The 24,903-nt window shown below is 44.2% G+C and overlaps 1 protein-coding gene across 1 annotated transcript in view; it reads right to left on the bottom strand.

The window, feature by feature from the left end:
- ANO2 (anoctamin 2) overlaps window positions 1–24,419 on the bottom strand; it is a 228,699-nt gene extending 204,280 nt beyond the window's left edge. The window contains exons 1-2 of the mRNA XM_033953477.1: window positions 24,218–24,419; window positions 22,443–22,868 (exon numbers count right to left, since the gene is read on the bottom strand). Of these exons, the coding sequence (XP_033809368.1) occupies window positions 22,443–22,868; window positions 24,218–24,247 (456 nt within the window). The 5' untranslated portion in view covers window positions 24,248–24,419. The remainder of the gene's footprint in view (window positions 1–22,442; window positions 22,869–24,217) is intronic.
- Between the last annotated feature and the right edge of the window lie 484 nt (window positions 24,420–24,903).

Here is a 24,903-nt window from a genome sequence, read left to right as displayed (position 1 = left end):
CAAGTTGTTCCAGGAAGCAATTGCCTACAGCATCCAAGAACTTGGTCTCTCTAATGCAGCCGGAGGTGCCTAGGTTCCAGTCTATTCCCGGATAGTTGAAGTCACCCGTGATAACTGTGTTGCCTCCCTTGCAGTTGCGTTTAATCTCGTCTGTCATTTTTCCGTCAATTTCTTCGGACTACCCTGGGGGTCGGTAGTAGATGCCGATCTTCATTTTCAGGCCATTTGTTCCTGGAATTTTGACACATAGAGACTCTAACTTTTTCTTCAGTTGTGGCGTGTTCTCTCCAGTAGATTCAATTTCCTCTTTGACGTATATGGCAACGCCCCCACTTTTTAGAGCCACTCTGTCTCTGCGGTATAGTTTGTATCCCGATAGCACAGTATCCCAGACGTTTTCCTCAGTCCACCATGTTTCCGTGGTGTCTATGATGTCAACATTATCTTTTTGTGCCATGGCTTCTAATTCGCCCATCTTATTTCTAAGGCTCCTTGCGTTCGTGTACATATACTTGAGTTTGCGGCCTGTTCCTTTCTTGCATTTCCTTTCCTCTTGTGTCCTTTTCGATCTGTCTTGCCTGTAATCCGGTGAGTCTTTCCCTCTATCTTCTTGCATAGTATCCTCCTGGTATACCAGTTCCTGAACCATCGACTCTCGCTCTCTCGGTCGACTGTTGGCTTTCCCCTTCTTCCTAGTTTAAAAATTTGTCCATTTTTCTCTTGATGTTGTTTGCAAGTAGCCTTGTTCCGTCTCTGCTGAGGTGGAGTCCATCCTTCCTGTAGAGCTTGCTCTTCCCCCAGAACGTCAATACAATATTCATGAGTCTACAATCAGTAAAACATCAGGGGCCGGAATGTGCTGGCAATCCCATCCTCTTATGCCATCAAGATTTCAAAAAAATGTTTGCAAAGATTTTTCTAGAGTCAAATTTACAGAGTGAGAAGCATTAATGCGAAAGGATTTTCACCAGCTGCGCCAAAATGAGAAGGTTTTTAAAAATTAAAAGGTTTGAAGGGCAAGCAAGATAATTGCCCTCGGTGCAAGGTGTGAGGAGTAGCACATTTTCTTTTGGAGTCAGTCAGTTGAGCTCATAAATTAAATAAAAGGAGGCACCAAAACCAACCCTTGCCCTGGGCACTAGTTTATCCAGCAACTACGCTGTATATAAAGCTACATCAGTCAACTTTATTATGATCCAAAATGCCACTAACGGAACAAATTGAACAAAATGGAAGGATTGCCTCCAGTTTCTATATAAATCACCCCTAAGAGAAACATGATATTATTCACCAAAGTCTTTTTCTTTCTTGGGAATGGCTTTGACAAATAGCTCACAAATTCTCCATTAATTCAAGAGAATGAGTGGGTGACCTTGATGTTCCATTTGAAAATGAAACCACGGACGCGTGCGTGCGTGATCTGACAAGACCATTACATAAAAGGGCTCAGGCTTCTTGCAAATATTAAGCTGAAAGGATGAATGCTTTCTTGACAAATGTATATGGTTTAATGGCCAGGTTTGCCATTTCTCCATCGAAAGACAGCTGCTAAATTGCATACCATAATTTACAAAGCCCAGTTTCATAACTCTTCCATGGTCAATGTATTCAAGATGAAGTGATTTTACAAATGTTTGCAGATACAGAGTACTAAGTATTGATGTTTTAAGGAATCAAGCACTTGAAATTGAAAAAGGGAGAAGAATGTGCTGACGTGCCTTTTATATCTCAAACTCAGATTGTCAAACCTCCATCAACCACCATCTTATTCTACAGCTCTAGATAATTTCAGAGGGCATTTATATGTGAACATACATGTCAGCGTGATAAGGTATGCAGATGTTGATCTATAAAGCATGTATAAGCAACCATCTTCTCACAAGTTTCAAGATCCCTTCCAAGGGTGCGATTTAAGAGCAGAGCAAAGTGGGAGATGCTTTGTGATCATCTCAGAGGACAATTCAATATTCTGTTCACAGGCTGGTTTGAAAAGTCTGGTAAAATAGCAAATTGAACAGTGTGGAAAGGCATGATAAAAAAAAAAAAGTCTACGTCCGATTTGGGCCTAAGGCGCTAATAATTAACAGTAGTAGCAGTAGTCGTCCACAGTTGGCAGCGTCTAAAGTTCATTCTCGAAAAATACGTCCAAAATATATTTATTTTTGAGAATCCTCTACTTCTACATCCACTCCACAGCATGGAGGAAAGCTCTGGGCCCTGCCCCACCCATCTCCCTCTAGTTTCACCTCTAAATAGGATTACCAGATTTTCCAAACGGAAAATCCGGACCCCCTAGACCCGGCCCTAGGCCCGCCCAGTCCACCCATCTCCGCCCCGTTAGGCCCCAGTTCCACCACCAATCCCGCCCTAGCCCCGCCCCAGCCCTACCCCCCTGCTATCTGCTCTTATCGGGCAGGAGGGCATCCATGCATGCGTAGATGCGACGTAATGATGTCACATGCACATGACATGATCACGTGGACCCCCATGACATGATCACGTGGACCCCCCAGACATGTCCTCAAAAGAAGGACATGTCCATGGAAATCCGAACATCCGGTATCCCTACTCTAAACCACCCTCCCCCAATGTAGCCCCTCTCTCTCTCCAGCCCCCCACCAGGGCCACCCTGGAGTTGGTGATGGCTCTCATGAGTCTCCCCTGTCCCCACATACCTCCTCCGGCACTGCTATTTCAAAACTTCGGGCAGCTGGCAACGTTGTCAAGTGATCCCGCTGCATTGGCCGGCCGCAAAAACCTTTGCTCTGCAGCACTTACTCTTCCTGCATAAGTGGGCCCTGCAGTGCGAGGCTTCCAGGGCAGGCCGACGGCAGCAGAATCACTTGCTCATGCGGCCAGCTGCCTGAAGTTATGAGAAAGTACATGGGCCAGGAGAGACTCGATGAAGTTACAGAGAAATACTATTAAAACCAATAGATTGTGGTAAGAGAGGATAGTGTAGCTGGTTTTAAGAAAGGTTTAGTGAATTTCCTGGAGGAAAAGTCCATAGTCTGTTATTGAGAAAGACATGGGGGAAGCCACTGCTTGTCCTGGATTGGAATGTTGCTACTCCTTGGGATTCTGGAATCTTGCAATTCCTTGGGATTCTGTATGGGATGTTCCTACTCCTTAGGTTTTGGTCAGGTACTAGGGCCCTGGATTGGCCACCATGAGAACAGGCTACTGGGCTTGATGAACCATTGGTCTGACCCAGTAAGGCTATTCTTATGTTCTTATCCTCGACTCCAAGGTGGGGGCTGAACTAGAGAGAGTGAGTCCAAAACCCGGACAAACTCCCTCCAGTCAGGAAACTGTCTGGACACCCAGAAAGTCCTCTAAAAAGAAGACATGTCCAGGTAGATCCAGACATCTGGCAACCCTACCTCTTTTGGCAGTGGAGGCTTCTTCGAAACAGGACTGGGTGCCCAACCACAGAGCTTGGCTGGGCACAAATCTTTTCCAACGAGGACTGCAAACAGAGCAAGTAACTGGATTAATGTACTTGTTTAACATGGAGCAGCAGAGGTCAACCTGTACACGAGTGTATGAATAAGACATCTTGGACATAAAATATTTAAATGCCAGTGTTTGATGAAAGCATAACAGGCGATGGCAAGAAAGTAATTTGAGATGTTTCCAAGCATCATTACAACAGGTCTAAGCTTACAGCGGCATGTTTGTGAAATGTATATTGCTTAATGCTGGGCAGAGGGTCAAGTTTCTCCGTCATGACTAGCAGCTCATCTGTTCAAACCAACAAATAGCTTGTTTAAGAGAAGAAGCAGGTTTAGATATAGGATGTTCCAAAAATGTGTTACTTTTAAAACCTATGATCCTCTTCTAGTATAAAATTCATTAAAGCTGCCTTGAGATAGAAGCATGTGAAGTTCACCAAGTGGCCCTGATATCACAACGACCCTCCGAAAGTGTTCAAAGCTCATTTTGCCCAGCGGCTGCCCACAGACAGGAAATAGAAAGAATTAAGAATATTTTAAAATCTCTTTCCCCATATTACTTATATTTTTACATTTTTTATTTCCCTTTATTATTATAAACTAGTATTTTAGCCCGTTGCATTAATGGGTGCTAGAATATATGTCTGTCTGTCTTTCTTTATTTCTGTCTCTCTCTTCCTCCTGCTATTTTCTTTCTGTCTGTCTCTCTTCCTGGCCCCCTTTGTCTGTCTTTCTGTGTCTCTCCCTGCCCCTGTGTCTTTCTTCTTTTCTTTCTGTCTCCCTTCCTCCTGCTGTCTGTCTTTCTTTCTATCTATCTGTCTCTCTCCCTGCCTCCTATGCAGCAGCATTTCTCTCCCCCCCCCACTTCCCTGTGCAGCAGCCACAGCAATATTCCCTCCCCCTCCATTTCCCTGTGCAGCAGCATTTCCCACCCCCCCCCCACCCTACTTCCCTGTACAGCAGCATTTCGATCCCCCCCACTTCCCTGTGCAGCAGTAGCGTTTCCCCTACCCCTCCTTTCCCTTCCCGCGGTCTGGCCGGCTCCCTTAGTCTCTTGCTGCCCCACCCCCCCTACCTGCGGTCCCAACAAACCTGCCGATTCCAGCTGCGTCTGCAGCACTCTACACACACTGCTTCGGGGCCTTCTACTGCCCTGACTTACATCATCAGAGAAGCGGGCAGAGCAAATCAGGGCAGTAGAAGGCCCCGAAGCAGTGTGTGTAGAGTGCTGCAGACGCTGCTGGAGTCGGCAGGTTTGGAGTCGGGACCGCGGGAAAGGAAGGGGGGGCGGCAAGGGACTACGTGAGTCGGTCAGACGTAAGGAAGGGATGGGAGGGTCATACTGCGAAGAACTTACTTAGTGAGTGAGTGGGGAGCCGGCAAAGCGGCTGAAGTGTTTTTTGTCGGTGCTTCCCTTCCCACCCCGCGAGGTGTTTCCACGGCTCCTCTCGATCCCCGCCAGCGTCGGAAGCCTTCTCCGACGTTGGTGCGGCTCGTGAGAGGAGCCGACACCGCAGCTTTTAATCTTGTGGAGAGCAGGGAGTCCAGCGCTGGCGGCCAGTCCTGCTGGCGAGTGTAGGTAGGTGCTGGGAAGAAGTAAGGCTGGGGACTCACGCATGCGCACTCCTGCCGCCAGACCTATTGATCACAGATCAGAGATCATGGAACATGCAGGTAAGAGTGCGCATGCGCAGCTAGGGTTTTATTATATAGGATTTCGTACAATATACACCGCTTCGGTATTTAAAGTGGTATATCAAGCTTAAATAAACTTGAAATGAAAAAAATATATATATTCAGGGCTTCTGATTTTCAAATATAATCAGAAAATCCAGATAAAACACTGTTGATGGACAACTTGGGATTTCTAGTTACAACTCCCCCCCCTCCCCCAAGTCTTTCTTTCTCTGGCACTTTGTCCGGGTTTTGAAAAGCCTCCTCTCAATCGCGTCAGAGCGAACCGAGGAAACAGAGAGCAGTGGGACGAAAGGTACGAGCTCCTTCTGCTGCGGAAGCGCAGGTGGAAACAATCCTGGCTCCGCATTTCACGGCTGCAGCTGGCCTGGTCCAACATCTTGCTCCAGTGATCTCATCCGGCAGAGACAGCAGATGCCAAGTGATGTCGTCAGCGAGTGCCAGAGAAAGGAAGATTTCAAATACGTTCTTTCTTGATTTGCATAAACTAAACTTCAGAAATCAACAATATAACGGTGAAGTTCTCTCCTTCTTTTGAAGTCCTCTCACAGCACCTCTTCTAGTCCCCAGGAAGTCAAAACTATGCAGCTAAACCTGCATGAGATGGGACTTAAGGACCTAAACATGTATACCCTCAGCCAAGCGTATACTGGAATTACCTCTTCCTTCTTCTCCCCTGGGTCAATAAACACATCATTAATCTGCCCCTCGCTTTGGGAGGTCACACTGTTTTATTTGGCTGCAGTCATGGCGGTCATAGCCACAAAAGCCACCCATTTAATTCTCTCGACAAACCTATTTGTGGCTTCTGAGGAAGTAGGTCTGCAATACGAAAAGATCATAGGGACAAGACATTGATCCTTCACCATCATCCTCATTTCATTCTGTCACTGGAAACAAATTACTCCCACAGAAAAATAAGCCAGTGAAAGCTTCCTCATCACTCCTCTGCAGACACGACTGCATTATACACACTGAAGCTCTGTAATTAAAAGCCCCAGAAGGAGAATTCTCCGGGGATCAATCACTGCATCCATCAATTTAAGGCCTGTTATCTACTGTTCTTTCTATGACTAAGCACTTCCTCTCATAAAATCACCTCCAGGAAAAACAAGATCTCTCCGTGTTTACAATAACATAGAATCAGTCCAGAGGAAGGCTACTAAAATGGTCAGTGGTCTTCATCATAATGCAGGGGTGTCCAATCTGCAGGCCAAGGGCTGCATGCGGCCCCGTGAAGTATTTTGTGCGGCTCCAGTCGAGGGCAATGCAGTGTTTTCCTCTGCTGCCCCTGGGTGTTTACCGTCTTGCCGGCTCCCTCCTCTGTCTTGCTGCAGCGTTTGCGCGGCCCCAGAAACATTTTTTTCGGCCAATGAAGCCCAGGGAAGGCAAAAGGTTGGACACCCCTGTCATAATGCATATGAGGAAAACTTAAAGATCTTTGCAGAAAAAGGGGGAGGGGGGATATGATAGAGATGTTTATATACCTACATGGCAAAGAGGCAATCTTACTAGCCAGCCCTTCAGCTCTTCAGCCAGCCAGCCCTTCAGCAATACCGCTTACAAAAATGTTAAAATATATATTTCCAGATATTATTGCCTGTCTTCTTCTTTCTTATGTGAAATTCAATTGATCACTAAGCCACATGTTTAAACTCTTTATACAAGCTTGTTTAAATTGCGTACATTTAAAACAGGCTAATTTATAAAGAAAACAAATAATTTATGCTGATATTAGAAAGAAAAGTAAAGAAAAAAAAATTAATACTATTGTTGAACCGATGACGATTGGACACATAAAACTTAAAGGCAATGAAATGCTTGAGCCTTAAGTGGTGTTGCTGAGGTACGGAAAAACTAAGATACCTGGGGGATTATTATATACTAGATGAAATTGATATAAGAGTATGATATCTGTATATGTTGACATATGAATTTATATCTAACTGTTGTATTGTTTTATTAAAGTTTTCTGTATTAATTGCACTTTGGCGTTTTGAGTATTGTTCGCTACATTACAGACCCCCATCATTAATTCGGCTTGAGTCTACTTCCAAGCACTCAACCACTCCATGAGCTCTGTGAGGTCATGTCTCCTCCTGTCTACTCCCTCTGGGGTGAGTACTCGGCTGCAGAGTTTTGTACCATCCACGACAAGATTGCCTTTTCTGTCTTATTCCTCATTTATATCACTCACATAGAGAATGAACAGAACCAGCCTCAGGAGGCCATCCACTAATTGCATTTCTCTCCTCAGGGCGATTTCAATTTTCAATGACCTTCTCTTGTCTATCACTCAACCGGTTTTTCATCCAGTCCGCTGTCTCGGGACACATCCCCGGACTGTTGAGTTTATTTACGAATTTCCTATCAAAAGATTGTTGAAATCCAAGTAGGCCACATCCAACACGGGCCCTTGATCTAGTTCTCTAGTCACCCAATCAAAGAAACCAATCACATTTGACACAAATGACCTCATATGGCATGGGATCTGACTGGCCGATGCTTTGAGTGAGATGAACTAGCCAAGATAGTGAAAGAGACAGATGTCACACATGAAACTCTCATGGACATGAGTGTTACCAGATGTTCAGGGGAAATTACTGGTATTACTTAAGGAATTAGAAGAAGAAGAATGGCTTTACAGTAACAATTTTAATTTGGTAGCAGGACGATGACATTTGAAAACTTGTATGTGGAGGGCTCTAATTTTCAACTTAAATGAATACAGATATATATTTGTGAATGTACTTTCAAGGAAAGGCATAATCTTGGATTCTTTTCTTAGTGGACATTCGTAAAATACAGTAGGCTTCAGAAAGAAATATCCTCCCTCCCCCCCCCCCCCCCCCCCCCCCCCCCCCGGGACAACTGACACATTTAGATAGAGTGTGATCCTTTTCCAAACACTTCTACAAAAAGGAAGTGAGAAATAAGCTGTGATGATTACAATCCAGCTAACGATGTTATTGATGCAGCTGGTTTATTGCTAATTGAGACACATTTCCCTGCCATCTGTTAATAATATCTTGGTTCGGTTTTTTTTAATAATTTTTTTTCTATCATGGTCTAAAGTTTTAAGTGATGAATTATTTGCTATTATTTTCACACCGAGACAATTGCAGTAACTGTTAAATAATAAAGCCTCCACTCCCCAAAACTTTTTTTCAGGTAGCAGTTTCCATTGGGTTTCCAATCAGAACCGGGCCTAGAATCTTGGTGCCACGTTAAGGTATTTCAGGACTTTTTTTTTACCTCATTTATATCTACACAGTCTGGTCATTTCAGAGATGGCCTTGTAACTCTGTAATCATGAGTATTCGATCCAATCACCAGATATCTCCTTTGAGCAATAACCTTGACACCTTTCTTCCCTGAGATTGTGCATTGTAGAATAAGCCTCTGCAGCATCCCTAAATCTAGGTGATCCTGGAAGGGGAAGACCTACTCAGGGATTTAGCCAAGTGTCCATATGGCAGTACAGCCACTAAGCCACTAAGCCACTGTCCCCACTCCCCACCCCCATCCTTTCATATCATTGTGTAATGCTATACAGTATTGCATTTCTGAAATGCAAGAAAACATTTTCTACCTAATTGGTGACTTATATTATTTGATCATTTTTGGCTCTTCTGACAATTACTGCTTGTGAAGCTGAAATTCTCCAGTTCTCATCTGAAGGAAATGCAGGAAGGAGGGAAACTTTTTATTTTATCTGATCCCCCTGCAGTAGAGATGACTGAAATTGACCTGTTGTCCTGCTTCTTCCTGAATCCAGTTAGGTTAAGACTCTACCTCCTCTTCTGATGCCCCAAATTCAATCTTCCACTGAAAACAAGATGCCTTAATGGCATGCTCGAAGGGGTATCCCAAAGGGGATCTCCCCTTAAGAAGCTGAGAAATTTGTGTGAAGTTCTTAGTGTTTGGGGGGAGGAAGTTAGTTTAGCGTGTTGGGTGTTTACTTCGGTGCCCAGAAGAGTGAAATCATAAGAACATAAGAATGGCCATACGGAGTCAGATCAATAGTCTATCTAGCCCAGTATCCTGCTTGCAATGGTGGCTAATTCAGGTTACAAGTTCTTTGCAGAAACCCAAAGAGTAGCAACATTCCAGAATCTCAAAGAGAATCAAGATTCTGGAATCCCAAATAGTAGCAACATTCCACGCGGAAACCTCAAAGAATATCAACATTCTATGCTACCAATCCCAGGGCAAGCAGTGGCTTCCCCATGTCTGTCTCAATAGCAGACTATGGACTTTTCCTCCAGAATTTGTCCAAACCTTTTGTCACACACAGGAGTCTCTCATGATCAGTAGATGATCAGTTAAAGATGTGAACATGAAGATGTCTACATCTGTTTAGAACTGGTGTGTGTGTGTTTTCTAACAGAGATATCGGGGGGTGGGAGTTGTTGTTTCAAGTTTTTAATTGTGTACCTGAGTCCCTGCTAGTTGGCTGATTGTGATTAGGAAGGGATGAGAGGAAGGTTGGTTGGACAGTTAGGAAAGAGACTGTTACTACTCAACAAAAGTGTTCCATGTTGGAGGAAAGGCAGGAGAGAGGAGACATGATAGAGACGTTTAAATACCTACGTGGCGTAAATGCGCAGGAGTCGAGTCTCTTTCATTTGAAAGGAAACTCTGCAATGATGAAGTTAAGAGGTGACAGGTTCAGGAGTAATCTAAAGAAATACGTTTATACAGAAAGGGTGGTAGATGCATGGAACAGTCTCCCGGAAGAGGTGGTGGAGACAGAGACTGTGTCTGAATTCAATAGGGCCTGGGATGGGCCCGTGGGATCTTTCGGAGAGAGAAAGAGATAGTGGTTACTGCAGATGGGCAGACTGGAAGGGCCATTTGGCCTTAATCTGCCATCATGTTTCTATGTTTCTATAACACACAACAAACAGATCCAACAAAGTCTGCAGTACAGTGGGCAAGAGCAAAAAACAAGAAAAAACTGCAGATCAAAATGTACAAGATGCAGGCTATGTTTATTTGTACCAAATATTAATGCAGTTACTGATATCGCCTTACTACAAACCAAGGGACCCAACACGATCTTCTTCAGGGGTCCATGGTTGTTAAGGTTTAAGATAAACTGCAATGAGAATGGTATAAACCAAAAGCCTATGTGAATGAAAAGCAAGCCAACAATGCAGATGTAAAGAGCCTTAGCCTATAGGAAGAGGACATGCAAATGTTAAGAGCCTTAGCCAATAAGGAGAGGAGGAGACAGTGAATGTTGCGGATGGGCAGACAGGATGGGCCATTTGGCCTTTAACTGCCATCATGTTTCTATGTTTCTATGAATCATGCGATTGATCGCAATGAACATTTTAAGCAAAATGCAGCCCTAGTTTTGCTGAATATAAGTCATTTTGTGTTGCATTATGAATTATGTATCTGTAGAATACTTGAAATCCCACTTGAGACTGTAAGATATTGGCATTTCTAACTTGCTTTAAAAAACCCCAAAATCAAATAAAACATGCTGGCCAGTCATGGATTTTCCAGAAGTTTTGATGACAGAAGGATGAATAGTCAACTCTGTCATGACTCACAGAGATAACCCCGGACTGTGCTCGGAGAAGGAACACGCCTGTGCTGCATCTTTTTTTTACTAATAAAACCAATCGGCTACCTTTGTACATTAGCAAGGTAATCTTGATGTTTTTAAGACGTTACTGAAAAGACATCTATCTATTCTGCAACACGAAATATGGACATTAAGGCATTTGTGACGGGGTAAGCGCTAGTCGCTTATTTTTTACATGCATTATAAGTACCTTCTATTGTGCTTGTTTAAATTGTGAGCCGCCTTGGGAAAGGCGAGTTTTAAATAAAATATAACAAAACAAAATAAAAACTAAGCTCCGGGGATTGATGGTATAACAGGTCACCTGGTTTAACAGGGCCTATTTGGAGCTCATTTTAAGTGCAGCTAGATGGAAGTTGCAGACTAGCAATTGGTATGGGGACAAAATTTTCCCCATCCCCTGGGAACTCATTTTCCTGTCCTGTCCCCGCGGGTTCTTTTCCTGTCCCTGCCTCATTCCTGCAAGCTCCGTCCTCATCCGCACAAGCCTCAAACACTTTTTAAAATAAAAAAGGGTTCAAGGCTTGTGCGGTTAAGGCAGAGCTTGTATGGTTTGGGACAGAGACAAGGACAGGGAGAAAACTCATGGAGACGGGACGGGAAAATTGAGTTCCTGCGGGAACGGGGAAAAATTTGTCCCCGTGTCATTCGCTACTGCAGACATTTAAGTCTGCTGGGGAGCAGGGTTTAAAAAACAGTACATGGACACATATTTCACATACTGTGTGTAACTTGCAAAACTGCCAGCTCTCCCCCTCCCCAAACTCCGCCCCAGAACACACTTACACATGAATCAAGTAAAAGTATATATCTTCCTGTCACAACACATACATTTACTCATGTAAATGATGGGATGATTTTATAAAGCCCCTTGATAAATGACTCCCTTAGTGCTGGCTCAGCATAGGCAAAAAAAAAAAAAAAGACGTTACATTTTTGTTGCCTGAATAATTTCATGAGAAGTTATTTCTTATTGAGCAATCGCTTTGTAACAATACTAATTCCAGTTTTTATGCCAGGTCTTTGAAAGAGACAGTCAACACCTCAGCGATTCTCTGCAAAAACGAAAGTCTTCAGACTTTAACAGAAATAAAGCTAAACGAATGGGACGTGCTTTGGACTCTTTCTGCGGAATAACGGACTGCTGGCGCGCTTCTAGGAGTTCAAAGGAAACTATTTGCAAAATGCGTGGCACGTTCCCAAATAAGTCACAAGAGAAAAATTCCAGCTTTCATGGCTTTCACGAGTCATCTTCGAGTCTATATGCCACGACATTTCACTTTACCAACCAAGAGAGCTTGGAATTTGGAAAGTGGTATCACCGCGACTTCCGTCTTTTCTGACGGATAGAATCCAAAGTGTTCTGTGGAGTGGCGAATGTCTGCCTTGACCAGTCTAAAATTTAGAGCACTCCGGGGACTGGTATTGTCACTCCTCTGTAGCACTTAAGTGGTGCCCCCTGTCGAAGTGATCTGTGGTTTTGGCATGCACTGTCTCCGCTTTGCAGTTAATATCCAGCTCCTGGCCACAGTGAGAAAGAATCTGTTTCCAGCTGTGTCTAATTTATCTGGCTGCTTGCAGGCTGTGGCAAAGAAACCGAAGGCTGCGAAACTGAAGTGGAGCTGGAAGTTTTTTTCCAAATATTGTGGGGCATTCAAAGCAGCTTGTTTGAGGTCTGGGCTCCTATCTGGATTGCCAATGACCAACAGAGGCCCAGATTCCTTCTAGTAAGCAGCTGTTTTTACATACGTAAGATTATATATCAATGGGGTTGTTTGATTTGGGAGTCTTTTTACTAAGGTGCGCTAACCGATTTCGCGTGCACTAATCAAGTTAGCATGCGCTAAATGCTATGGCACCCATGGAATATATACCGTGAATGTAGTGGTTAGAGTGTCTTATGGGACTTGATCCTCCTCTCTGTAGTTCACTAGGCTACTTAAGATGCCTGTGTGCAGCTCTACTAGGCTTTCCTATACCAGGTGCTGATGTTCTGGAGACAGGTATGTACGTTTGTATTCTGATCTTTGTGGGTGAGAGGGGGTCCGTGAGCCCTGGGGGGGGGGGGTGGTAGTGTCTTATCTTGATAAGTTTGGGCACCTTTGTGGCTCTTAGACCCTTCTAAAACAGGTCTAGTTCCAAACGTATAAGTTCTGTCCAGGTTGTCCTACCAAATGTTTGATTATCACAGCAAGACGTCCGTGTCTAACACGCCCTTGACACTGCCCAAAGCCCGCCCATAACACGCCTCCACCACACCCATCTTGCGCTCTGAACGTACAGAGACTGGAACACCTTGCTAGATGTACAGAAAGACATCTTTGATTATCAGCACTTGGACGTCCTGGCAATTAGGATGTCCAAGAGCTGATTTAGGATGATTTTTCGATGTCTATGTTTTTTGATTATGGGCCCCTAAGGCTCTTTACACTTCATTGTGAGGTCATAGAGCTTATGGTTACAGAAACATAGAAACCTGATGGCAGATAAAGGCCAAATGGCCCATCCACAGCATCCACTGTCTCCTCCTCTCCCTATTGGCTAAGGCTCTTAACACTTGCATTGTGACATCATAGAGAGTTCTGATTATAGAAACATAGAAACATGATTTCAGATAAAGGCCAAATGGCCCATCCAATCTGCCCATCCACAGTAACCATTATCTCTTCCTCTCTCCGAGAGATCCCAGGCCCTCTTGAATTCAGACACAGTCTCTGTCTCTACCATCTCTTCTGGGAGACTATTCCATGCATCTACCCCCCTTTCCGTAAAAAAGTATTTCCTCAGATTACTCCAGAACCTATCAACTCTTATCTTCATCCTATGTCCTCTCATTGCAGAGTTTCCTTTCAAATGAAAGAGACTCGACTCATGCGCATTTATACCACGTAGGTATTTAAACGTCTCTATCATATCTCCCCCTCAACCACTTAACAATGCATAACAAACTCTTTGTACTGACCCCTTGTTTAGTAAGACGGTTATAAATGAGCTTGACTACATAAGCCTCTGATATATCTTGTCAGTTCCTGACCTACAACATGTTTTTTATATGGAATCACAATCTTTCTATAAACACTGCCAAGTTTTTTTTCAGCCACAAAATCACTACTAAAGACTCTACATTACCTCCTTAGTAAGAAAAAAAAATTGCTCAGGCTTTCACTTCCACCGAATTCGCAAATGATACTACACTTCCCCCCTACGGAGTCACTTATTCGTGATTTTAAACCTAAAATTCCTTTTTCTTTTTGGGGGGTATTTTTAAGCCCTGTAAGCCCCCCCCCCCCCCGCCTTAAGCCTTACCTGGTGGTCTAGCGGGTTTCGGGGCAGGAGCGATCTTCCCACGCTCCTGCCTCGTGCAGATCGCTCACAGGAAATGGCTCGAGACTACAGGAGCTCATGGCAGCCATTTCCTGTGAGCGATCTGCACGTGGCAGGAGCGTGGGAAGATCGCTTCTGCCTGAAAGCCCGCTAGACCACCAGGTAAGGCATAAAGGGGGGGGGGCTTTCAGGGCTTAAAATAGCCAGGGGAAGCGGAGGTTAGGAGCAGAACTGGCCCGAATATTATTCGTGGGTTTTTAATATTCGCGGCCCGGCTCTGCCCCTAACCACCGCGAATACGGAGGGGGACGTGTAGTGAGTTTCTACCTTTACTTTGAATCTCAACTCTACGAAAGGGTGCTGAAAAAGTTCCCAGCCAATCCAACCAACTTCCTATATTCTGAGCATTATTTTGCCACTCTAGTTGAAAAGAGGGTTATCTCATTTCGTTAAGTGCCAATTTGCAGAAGTGAAATTCTACGTTTTTGACATTGTTTCAGATCACTGATTGAACCGTATCCATGTCATTCTCCTAGCGTGTAAACCGTTCTGAGCTCCGCTGGGAAAACAGTATAGAAGAATGAAAAGTTTCAGCCTCTGATAAGCAGAGCTGGTATTGTGACATCATAATGCCTCATTCCACCAATAAGAGCCAACCTCATCAGTGATGTCACAAGGGATTGATTGTCCTACACTTGTCTCAACCAACCAACATCCTAAATTATGAGCGTTATTTTGTCTCTGTAGCTGAAAAGAGTGCCATCTTATTTCGTTAAATGCTAATTCGCAGAAATGAAATTCTCTGTTTTGACATTGTTTCAGATCATTGATTGAACTGTATCCCAGGTCATTCTCTTCTTGGTTGGGCTGAGAACTTTTCAGCACCCCCTCATAGTTAAATCCCTTAGTGCATTAGAATTATTGCAACTCTTATCTTATTTTGGAATTCAATTTGGACTCAAGTAAATTGTCTATTAGAAAACCATGTTGCATTATCCTATGATACTATTCTGTTTGGCATGGCTATGAGGAAGAAAAGTCAGATATCAGCACATAATAACAAACTATTATTAATCTTGACTGGGGTTGCTCTTCAGCATATCACCAATAACTGGAAAAATTATACTAATCTTAATTATACATTTTGGTGGAATTCGGTATGCCATATTTTTAAGATGGAAAGAGCAATTGCAATACAGAAAGGGAACTATAATAATTTTATACAGATCTGGGGGCCATTGGAACGATATTGTAAGGCGTAAACATCATTTTCCTTGGATGAATATATGTACACATGGGGGGTGGGGGGGAGTTTTCTGGAAATTTCACTATATTATGTGTTTATATTATATTTATGATATAATTGATTATAATATTTGAAAGAAGGTGGGTGGGACGGGATATAATTTTTATGTTTGTAGAATTATATGAGAATTACAAGTGTTATTGTTGTTACTAATGATATATTCCTGTACGCTTGCTGTAAGTTTTCAAAATGAATAAAGAATATTTTTTAAAAAGGAAAGAATTATTGCAACCCTGCATTATACCTACAGTTTTTCATGTCTGTTTCAAGACATCAAACTCATTCATGTAAGAAAGAAGCTGTAGAAAATTATCCCAGCATCAGACAAAGATTCAGAGAAGTCGGGGATAAAATCCCACCACTGCTCCTTACAACTTTGGACTGGGCACTTATTCTCCATTGCTCCAAGTACAAAAGCACTGGTCTAGGACCTGGCAACTGTGTTTCAATGCCAAAAAATGCAAAGTCATGCACCTGGGCAGCCAAAACCCATGCAAGACTTACACCCTTAATGGCGAGATCCTAGCAAGGACTGTAGCAGAACGGGACCTAGGGGTAATCATCGGTGAAGACATGAAGACTGCCAATCAAGTGGAGCAGGCTTCATCTAAGACTAGACAGATCATAGGTTGCATACGCAGGGGTTTCGTCAGCCGTAAGCCTGAAGTCATTATGCCATTGTATGGATCCATGGTGAGACCCCATCTGGAATACTGTGTACAATTCTGGAGGCCTCATTACCGCAAGGATGTGCTGAGACTTGAGTCAGTCCAGCGAATGGCCACCCGGATGGTCTCGGGACTCAAGGACCTCCCGTAAGAGGAACGGCTGGATAAATTGCGGCTATACTCACTCGAGGAACGCAGAGAGAGGGGAGACATGATCGAGACGTTCAAATATCTCACGGGCCGTATCGAGGTAGAAGAAGAATCTTCCTTCTCAAAGGTCCAACGACAACAAGAGGACATCCATGGAAAATCAGGGGCGGGAAATTGCACGGTGACACCAGGAAATACTTTTTCACCGAAAGAGTGGTTGATCGCTGGAATAATCTTCCACTTCAGGTGGTCGAGGCAAGCAGCGTGCCTGATTTTAAGAAGAAATGGGATCGTCACGTGGGATCTCTTGTAGGGGAGGGTCATTAGGGTGGGCAGACTAGATGGGCCGTGGCCCTTATCTGCCGTCTATTTCTATGTTTCTATAAAACCTCTGGGAACAGAGAAATACTTGAACACAGCTCAACCTGATCTATTACTGAAAGACCATGAGATGAAATCCTAAAATTAAAAAAAGCTCAAGTCTGATAATGTTTAGCAGAAGGTTTTCTAATCAACAAGGCATCAAGAAAACTAAATAAAATGGAATAAAAAGACTAAAGTCGACTTATATCAAACCACAGTAGTGCTTTTTTTTATCATGGCCAGCCTGCTGTAAAAAAATCTACCCAGTGGCGTAGTAAGGGTAAGTAGCAGCTGGGGTGGTGGCGCCCCTCCCCTGCCGCCTCTGCCGCACGCGCACCTTCTTAAGAACATAAGAACATCTCCGGCGTGAGCAGCATGCCCATGTCGGCGTCGGCTCGCCCTTCAACGTCACTCCTTAGGCGCGGATCCCGAAAGTGACATCAGAGAGAGCGCCAATGCCGACGCGGAATTAAAAAAAGTTATGGGGGGGAAGGCAAGGGGTGCATGCGGCAAGGAGAGGAGCGTGGGGTGGCGGCGCGCTTAGGAAGACCGCCCCTCCCCCGCGCACTCCCCTTACGACTCCACTGGCTCTACTGCAATTCGATAAAAGGGGGACTAAACGCAGAAGAACTGTTACCTAATGGATGAGACCCACTTTGATGCCCTGCTCAAAAAGCTATCACTTTAAAATTTAGAAAGTTTTACAAATTCAAAAATGTATATGTAACTTTTTATTCCAAGTAAGAAAGGCCACAACATCGATATTCAAGATAATGAAGGGAATAGACTTAGTAGATAAAGACAGGTTAGGTTGTTCACCCTCTCCAAGGAGGAGAGAATGAGAGGGCACGCTCTAAAGTTAAAAGGGGATAGATTCTGTACAAACATAAGGAAGTTCTTCTGTGAGTGGTGGAAAACTGGAACTCTCTTCCGGAGGCTGTTATAGGGGAAAACACCCTCCAGGGATTCAATAAAAGGTTAGATAAGTTCCTGCTGATCCAGAATGTATGCAGGTAAAGCTAGCCTCAGTTAGGACACTGGTCTTTGACCAAAGGGATGGACCACTGGTCTGACCCAGTAGCAACAATTCTTATGATTATTTATTTGGATTCAGCTCTCACCTTTTTCAGTAACAGGCTTAAGGTGAGTTACGTTAAAGTACATTAAGTATTTCTCTGCCCTGGAGGGCTTACAAGTCAAGGTCATACCTGGGACAATGGGAGGGATTAAGTGACTTGCCCAAGGTCAGAAGGATCAGTAGTGAAATTCAAACTCTGACTTCCCTGGTTCTCAGTCCAGTGCTCTCCTCACTATTTACATTTACTTCTTAAAAATATATATATATTCCGCTTAAACCTGCGCAAACAAACATATCAAATAATTCACAAATTTAACCAACCGTTAGCTACAATACTTAGAGAGAACAGCCAACCTTTTCTTCACTTGTTGGGGTTTTAAGGCCAGGAGTTCCAGTTATTTCACCAATTGCAATTTACTTCTTTTATGCTCTCACAAAATTAAAAAAATAAATAAATAACTAAAAGCCAGCAAGAGCTCCCAAGACAGTGTCATTAAAAGTCAAACTTGTTATACCAAGTGTTATTATCGAGCAAGAAGGACAGCAGGGTTAATTAATAACAGGTCTGACACAGGGGGAATATTTCACTATTGCAAAGATGGTACAAACTTTCAAAGAAAAATTTTGAGGGGTGGCAGGAGGGGGAGAGCAGATAGATTCCAAACAATACTCGAACTAAAACTTGAGAGCAAAACCAGTGACGGTCTGGGACACTGTGCAGTCAGGCTCTCTTAGTCAGTCAGGCTCTCTCATTTGCTAAGAAGTGTGCAAGAGTAAGTCAAAGAGGTAATGTTTGCATAGGAAGAGGTAAAAAAAAAACCCAGGATGCCTTAATTTAGCAAAATCGTATGCACATATAATCCCCGGTGGTTTTTGTCCCTTTCCCCCCAAATTAGATTGGGCTCTAGGGCCAGTTGTGGCACCCTGGGCCAGAGCCTCTCCTGGTCCATAGGTTGAGCTGGCCCTCTTGGGCTCTTTGACTGCAAGGGGAAACACAGACATGTGTAATGTCTAAAACGTTGACCAAAGCAGCAACAAGTGGATCAGTCGGGACATTTCCAAATCAAATCTTTATTGATGGAAAGAAGAGGTACAATTCTGCAGAGAACGACTCTACCTTCTTCAGGAGTCTTGGCCACACAGCTGGTGGCATTGATCAAGGGCTGCTATCCCCTACAGATCCGACGCTTGGGTGGATGACTATGAAAATAGGAGCGCTGTAATTCTTTCAAACATGTTTGTTAACCGTTTTGCTGGAGTTCTCTCCATCCACCGATTCTTCTTTCCGTCAATAAAAATTTCATTTGGAAACATCTCAATTGACCCACTTGTTTCGGCTTTGATCCACCTCATTCGCGGGACTATCGTGTTGCTTTATATCTCTACTAAAATGGCAACCATACAGGTGTAGGTTGCTGTGTTGACCCCAATGATAGTTTAGATGTCGGCAGTGTCAAAATGGCTGTTCGTGTCGCATGGAGCTGGCACTTGTTCGCATATGTTAGTAAAGGTTCTATATCAGCAGATCTCGACACATATCAATTCCAGTATGTACATTCTTTCTAAAATCTATTTTATCAGATTTATGGAAAATCTTTTTCTTTAAAAATAAAAATTCAATAAGCAGTACAACTGGGCAGATGAGCTAACATAAGCATCTCCCATGCAAAGTCCAATTTCTAATACAGAACCTCAACCCCCCCCCCCCCCGCACCCTCCCCCCAACACCCCCTCCCCCTGCATCCTAGGACTCCGCTCTAGAAAGAATTCCAACAATTCAAGTATGCCACCGACTTCCAACTAATGGCACTCTTTCTGCGTTGTCTCTCCCAAGTTGCCATTTGGGGCATACTGGCCCGCCACTGTTGGACCGTAGGGTGCACCTCACCCACCCAATGTTGCAGGATAAGTTTTTAGTAAGCCCCAGAGCTACCAATACAAAGTGCCGATAAGGTTCCTTAAGGCCAATCTCTACCAGGGGACCCATGACACCCAGCAACATAGTCTTGTAAGACCACTCCAAGGACTGTCCCAAAACATCCTCCATCACCCGGAGCACTTGCACCCACAAAGGTCCGACGAAAGAGCATTCTAAGAAATGATGCACCAATGTATCCCTGAGAGCCGGGCAACGAGAGCAGAAAGCATCCAGCCACAGACCCATGTTATACCCCTTACAACGCGTGATGTAGGCCTTTTGTAAGATATTAAGATGGACCTCATGCAGGCCCACATTAGGGGAGGCCCTAGTACATTCCAGAAAGCACAGGGCCAACTCATCAGAAGTAACTGCCTTTCCCAACTCAGAACCCCAATCCTCAGCCATCAAGTCCAAAACCTGTGTAGGCTTCCAGGACTTCCCTATCTTGTACCAACCCGAGAGTATGTTAAATTCAAGAGACGGAAAGAAAACCTGATCCAATGGGGAAAAGGTGGGCATAGACCTACCCGGCGTGCGGAGCGACAAACAGTAGCTACGAAGCTGGAGATAGGCCAAATCTGACCCCTCCCCCCCCACTCCACTTCCAATGGTCCCAGCAAGACTGAAAACTGGGGATCAACCCCGAGCCCAACTCGGCAACCTAACCTACAAACCGACAGCCGGACCAACGAGCTCTCAAGAAGAAGGTGTGCGAGCCAGCGGGGAATTTAAGGTTGTCCACAAACTCCAGAAAGGGTGAGGGGCCTGTCGGCCTTTTGTTGATTAATGCTTAGATGTTGTACATTTCTTTTGTGCAATGGGGAAGGGGTAAAACGCGGACCTCACAGACCTTACGGACTTCGCGGATCTAAACCCGTATGGCCTTAAAAATCTGAGGTCCGTATCGGTCCGTGTCCGTGGCACTTGTAATTTCTGTCGCTGACAGACCTTGATGAGATTTTAGCACTGACGGATCCGTCTCAGCATAGGGAGGGAAAAGTGTTAGGATCCGTCGGCGCTAAAATCTCTTCGAGGTCTGTCAGAGCCAGAGACTAGTGCTGGAGCGGCAGAGCAAAAGCCAAGAGAGCGGGGACATAGGTTTTGGACGTGCGTTATGGAAAAGAAGTCTCCAAAGGTCCGTAAGGTCCGTGCAGTCCGCGTTTTACCCCTTCCCTGTGCAATGCTCCTTTAATAAACATATATTTTTTTAAAAAAAATTCAGTAAAATATATTAATCCCCAATGGTCCATAGTACCATGCAGTGAAATTTGAATGAAATTATAGGTAAGGATATCGGTTGATCAAGCTGATTAACTAAAGGGTCTCTTTACATTTCAGAATATCTGAAAACCTGTATCAATGGGATTCCTGCCCGAAATACCCTATTCACATAGCTAAAATGAGACCACTTTTTTTTTTTTTTTTGCTTTGTTTCAAGCCAATTTCATTTCCTTTGGCTGAAGAAAGTAAAATAAGGAACAGATTGAAGTCCTGAGGTCTCACCACACCTTTAGGAGACCAATAAAAAAAATCATCATTTTTCTGCCCCCCCCCCCCCCCCCGGCTTTATCTAATAACACTTTAATGTAGTCAGTTTCATTATCTAAAGGGAGGGAGCTTGGGAGGTTATTTAGCTAATTACTCATTGTTTTCATTTCAAAAGTCTAAAAACATACTTTGGCTTTACCATAGGTAGTGGCCTAGCAAGGGTAGGAGGCGCCTGGGGGGATAGCGCCCCCGCACTCTCTTCTCCACCCCCACTCCTTCCATGCCCCCCCCCCCCCCACAGGAGCAACTTCTTTGGCCTGCTGCTTGTGCCAGCATTGGCTTTCCCTCTGACATCACTTCCGGGTCTCGCGCCCCGGAAGTGATTTCAGAGAGGAGACAGGCCGGCACAGAAAGCAGGCTGGTGAAGACTTAAAAAGGTACAGGGGAGGGAGGGCGCGAGCATGGAATGGGGGAGGGCGGTGGAGAGATGCCAGCACCCCCCATCAAGATGGTGCCTAGGGCGAACTGCCCCTCCACTCCCCTCCCCCTTTCTACGCCACTGACCATAGGCCACCCTGCTGAGCCACTTAGCTAAATCAGAAAATAGAGACCAACAGATGGAAGCCACCTGTTGAGTAAGCTCTGTTCTCCTGAAATGCATGTGGGCATCACTCTTGAAAACACTTTCCTAAAGCTGCCTCCATTTCTCTACTGGCTGCCTATGAAAAATGGCCGCCTATGACAGTAAATGGCTGCAGAAAATCTAAAAGTTATAAAGATTTTTTTTTTTGTTATTTCAACTTTAACCTTTCAAAAATAACCTTAATTCTAGGTCATTTAAAAAATAAAAAAAAACCCAAAACAAACCACCCAGACTGTAGAGCATCATAGTAGATCTTACAAATTTAGGCCCACTCAGTGCCAGATGACTTGAGGTTTCAGATGTTGAAAGACAACCTTAATAAAGGTGTTTCCCCCAGAGCAAACTTAACATGACGTACTAAAAAGCTCGATTCCAGGAAATTATGGCATATGGGGGGATGGGCAGTACTTTCTTTGTCACAACTGCTCATTTAAGAGGTCATTTGGCCAACCTCTAGCTATCCTGTTTAACACTGCTTTTCTCCACTGGATCCACAATTTGCTCTTCCGAATAACCAAAATATGCAAATTAACCAGTTTATTACATCCAAATATGCAATGACATGCCATGATGATTTTCATAGACCTAATTTCAAACCCCTTATGCTACTCCAAAAGTACATCAAATGCCTGATTAAGAAGCCATCTTGTTTGTGTCATCAATCCTACTTCAAAGTCCCTCAACTTTAGAAATGCGGGACCGTTCTCCTTCCTCCTAAAACTTTGCAATCATTGCCCCTCCCCCCCCCTTACCAGCAATTCAGGGTCTCTCTCCATCTCTAAGCCAGCATCCATGAGGTTGCGTTCAAACTCTTCCCTCTGAGCCCGTTGCTCTTCCTCCAGGACATCGTGATGACTGAGTTCAATCACTACTGCCTCGTGCTGGTTGTTTTGATGGTTCTGATTCTGGTGGTTATGGTGGCTATGAGCCTGGGACTCCCCTGGCAGTTGCTGTTCTGGGTGGTTTTTTACCAGTTCATCAGAGCCTACTGAGTTCCCATTGGAAACAATGGCCGCGGTGACCGTGCGCTGTTGGACAGCCTCTAGAGAATCAATGTGATGTGAAGAGCGTTTTCTATGATGGTAGACTAAGACATAATCCACTTTCCTCTTCCCATCACTGAAGTGCTGACCATTTGTTCTGCTCCTCTGATTCCCATCCACATAATTATTAATAACCTGAAAAATGAGGTGAATGGAATATAACTAAGATAATTACTTAAAATAAGAAAAACGAGAGTTCAGCTCATCCCAAATTTCAACCCTTGCATCATAAAAGTTTTCTGATTTATAGATCATTTCAGAGAGTTCAAGTTCAATTTATTTGTTATACCACAAAAATAAAACTAGGGTTTACAATATCATAAAATAAAAAGGGAGGGGAATAACCACAAACAGTAAACAAATACAAGTCCTACAAATATCTCCAAAACATGACGGGGAAAATGAGTTAGTTATAATCAAATCTGGGGTATAGGAGAAAGTGTCTGTTCTGCAGAACTAAAGTATACTAGTTTTAAGAAAGGTTTGGACAAGTTCCTGGAGGAAAAGTCCATAGTCTGTTATTGAGAAAGACATGGGGGAAGCCACTGCTTGCCCTGGATCGGTAGCATGGAATGTTGATTCTCTTTGGGATTCTAGAATCTTGTTACTCTCTGGGATTCCGGAATCTTGCTATTCTTTGAGATTCTGTATGGCATGTTGCTACTCCATGGGTTTTGGCCAGGTACTAGTGACCTGGATTGGCCACCATGAGAACTTGATGGCCCAGTAGGGCTATTCTTATATTCTTATGTACTTATCCCAAAGTAACTGATTTCTTTACAGGCTATGATACCTTTTGTTGGGTCAATACAAGAATAACCTAAAACACTGTTTTTTGTGAGACTTTTTTCTGAGCAATGGCTCTTCTGGACCAATTTAAAACAGATACAAGGGGTGTATAGGCCAACTGGGAGGGGGGGTCAACATATCATTGGTTTGACTTCAAGGGACATTTGAAGCAATATGAGCACATTCCTGTACTGAAATTCCAGAATCCCTACAGTCATTTTTTTGAGGTTCTTTTTTTTCGGGGGGGGGGGGGAATTTAGGGTCTCGCCCAATAATTTGCCCATTATGGCTCTAAAATACCACTGAGAAATCTGATAAACACATTAGGGGGGGTCAGATGCACCGAAACACGAGGAAAAGCCTTGACTAGGTCAGATCCAATTTAGACAACTTTTGGAATCAAAAGAAATGACCTTCACCAAAAAAAAATGTGAGGGCCATTGGTTTTATTTGCTTATACATAGGGTCTAAAGTAATTAAACATAAAACAACAAATCGTTAGGTACTTTTTGTCATATTTTTTCTTCTAGTCTAGGTAGAAATTAAAATCAGATTAAATCAGTCATTACACACTGGAATTCATTTTCTCCAGCAACAACCAGGCTTCCCTTTGAAATCAATTGCCAAAATGCTGTTTGTCAATAAGGAGAAGAAAATTCCAAGACCTCCATGCGAACACGGATCTTGGAACTCACCGGAAGCCCTTGAAGATCTTCTGGATCCATTGGTGTGGTGGAAACACCAAAAAGGGTCCCCTTCCAGTGATTCACGAGAAGCAATCAACAGGTATCTCTGCAAAGGTCATCCTCTTCTCGATTTTCAAGGACTGTAAAGGGGAGGGGGGGGGGCTAGAAAGAGACCCTGGGAGAACTTGGTGGAGGGGAAGAGGAGGCAAGGCGGCGGCGAGGAAGGATGTGTTTGTGTTTGTGATTTCTTAGTACATCTGGGCGCTGGGCTCTCATTACCTAGGCACCTAAATCTTCCCCACAGGAGGAGGTCGCCGGGGCAACGAGCCCGATGGCACAGCTTCTCTCCTGGCACCACGGGGAGAAAGACTCTTGGCACAGGAGCCCGGCGAGTGCTTCAACAAAGGAGGGAGGCAGGGAGCTGGCGGCTTGCAAAGAGGAGTCAAAAAAAAAAATAAAAAATCATCACATTATGACCCTCATAATGGGCCGGCGGCCAACGCAACAGGTCGGCACTGCCACGCATCTTCTCTGGCTCCCTCCCGTGCCCACCCCGGCCCTTCTCCAGACGAGCGCCGCCTCACTCTCCCGTGGGAACGGGAGGAAGTGCTGCTCTTGGTGCGGGGTAAAGAAGAGACAGCAGGGCGAGGAGATGTGAGAGAGGAAGACTGGGGGGGGGGAGGGGATAATGCTGT

This window comes from Geotrypetes seraphini, chromosome 7, assembly GCF_902459505.1.
Source record: "Geotrypetes seraphini chromosome 7, aGeoSer1.1, whole genome shotgun sequence".
Taxonomy (NCBI): domain Eukaryota; kingdom Metazoa; phylum Chordata; class Amphibia; order Gymnophiona; family Dermophiidae; genus Geotrypetes; species Geotrypetes seraphini.
This window is presented reverse-complemented; position numbering and strand designations above follow the sequence as displayed.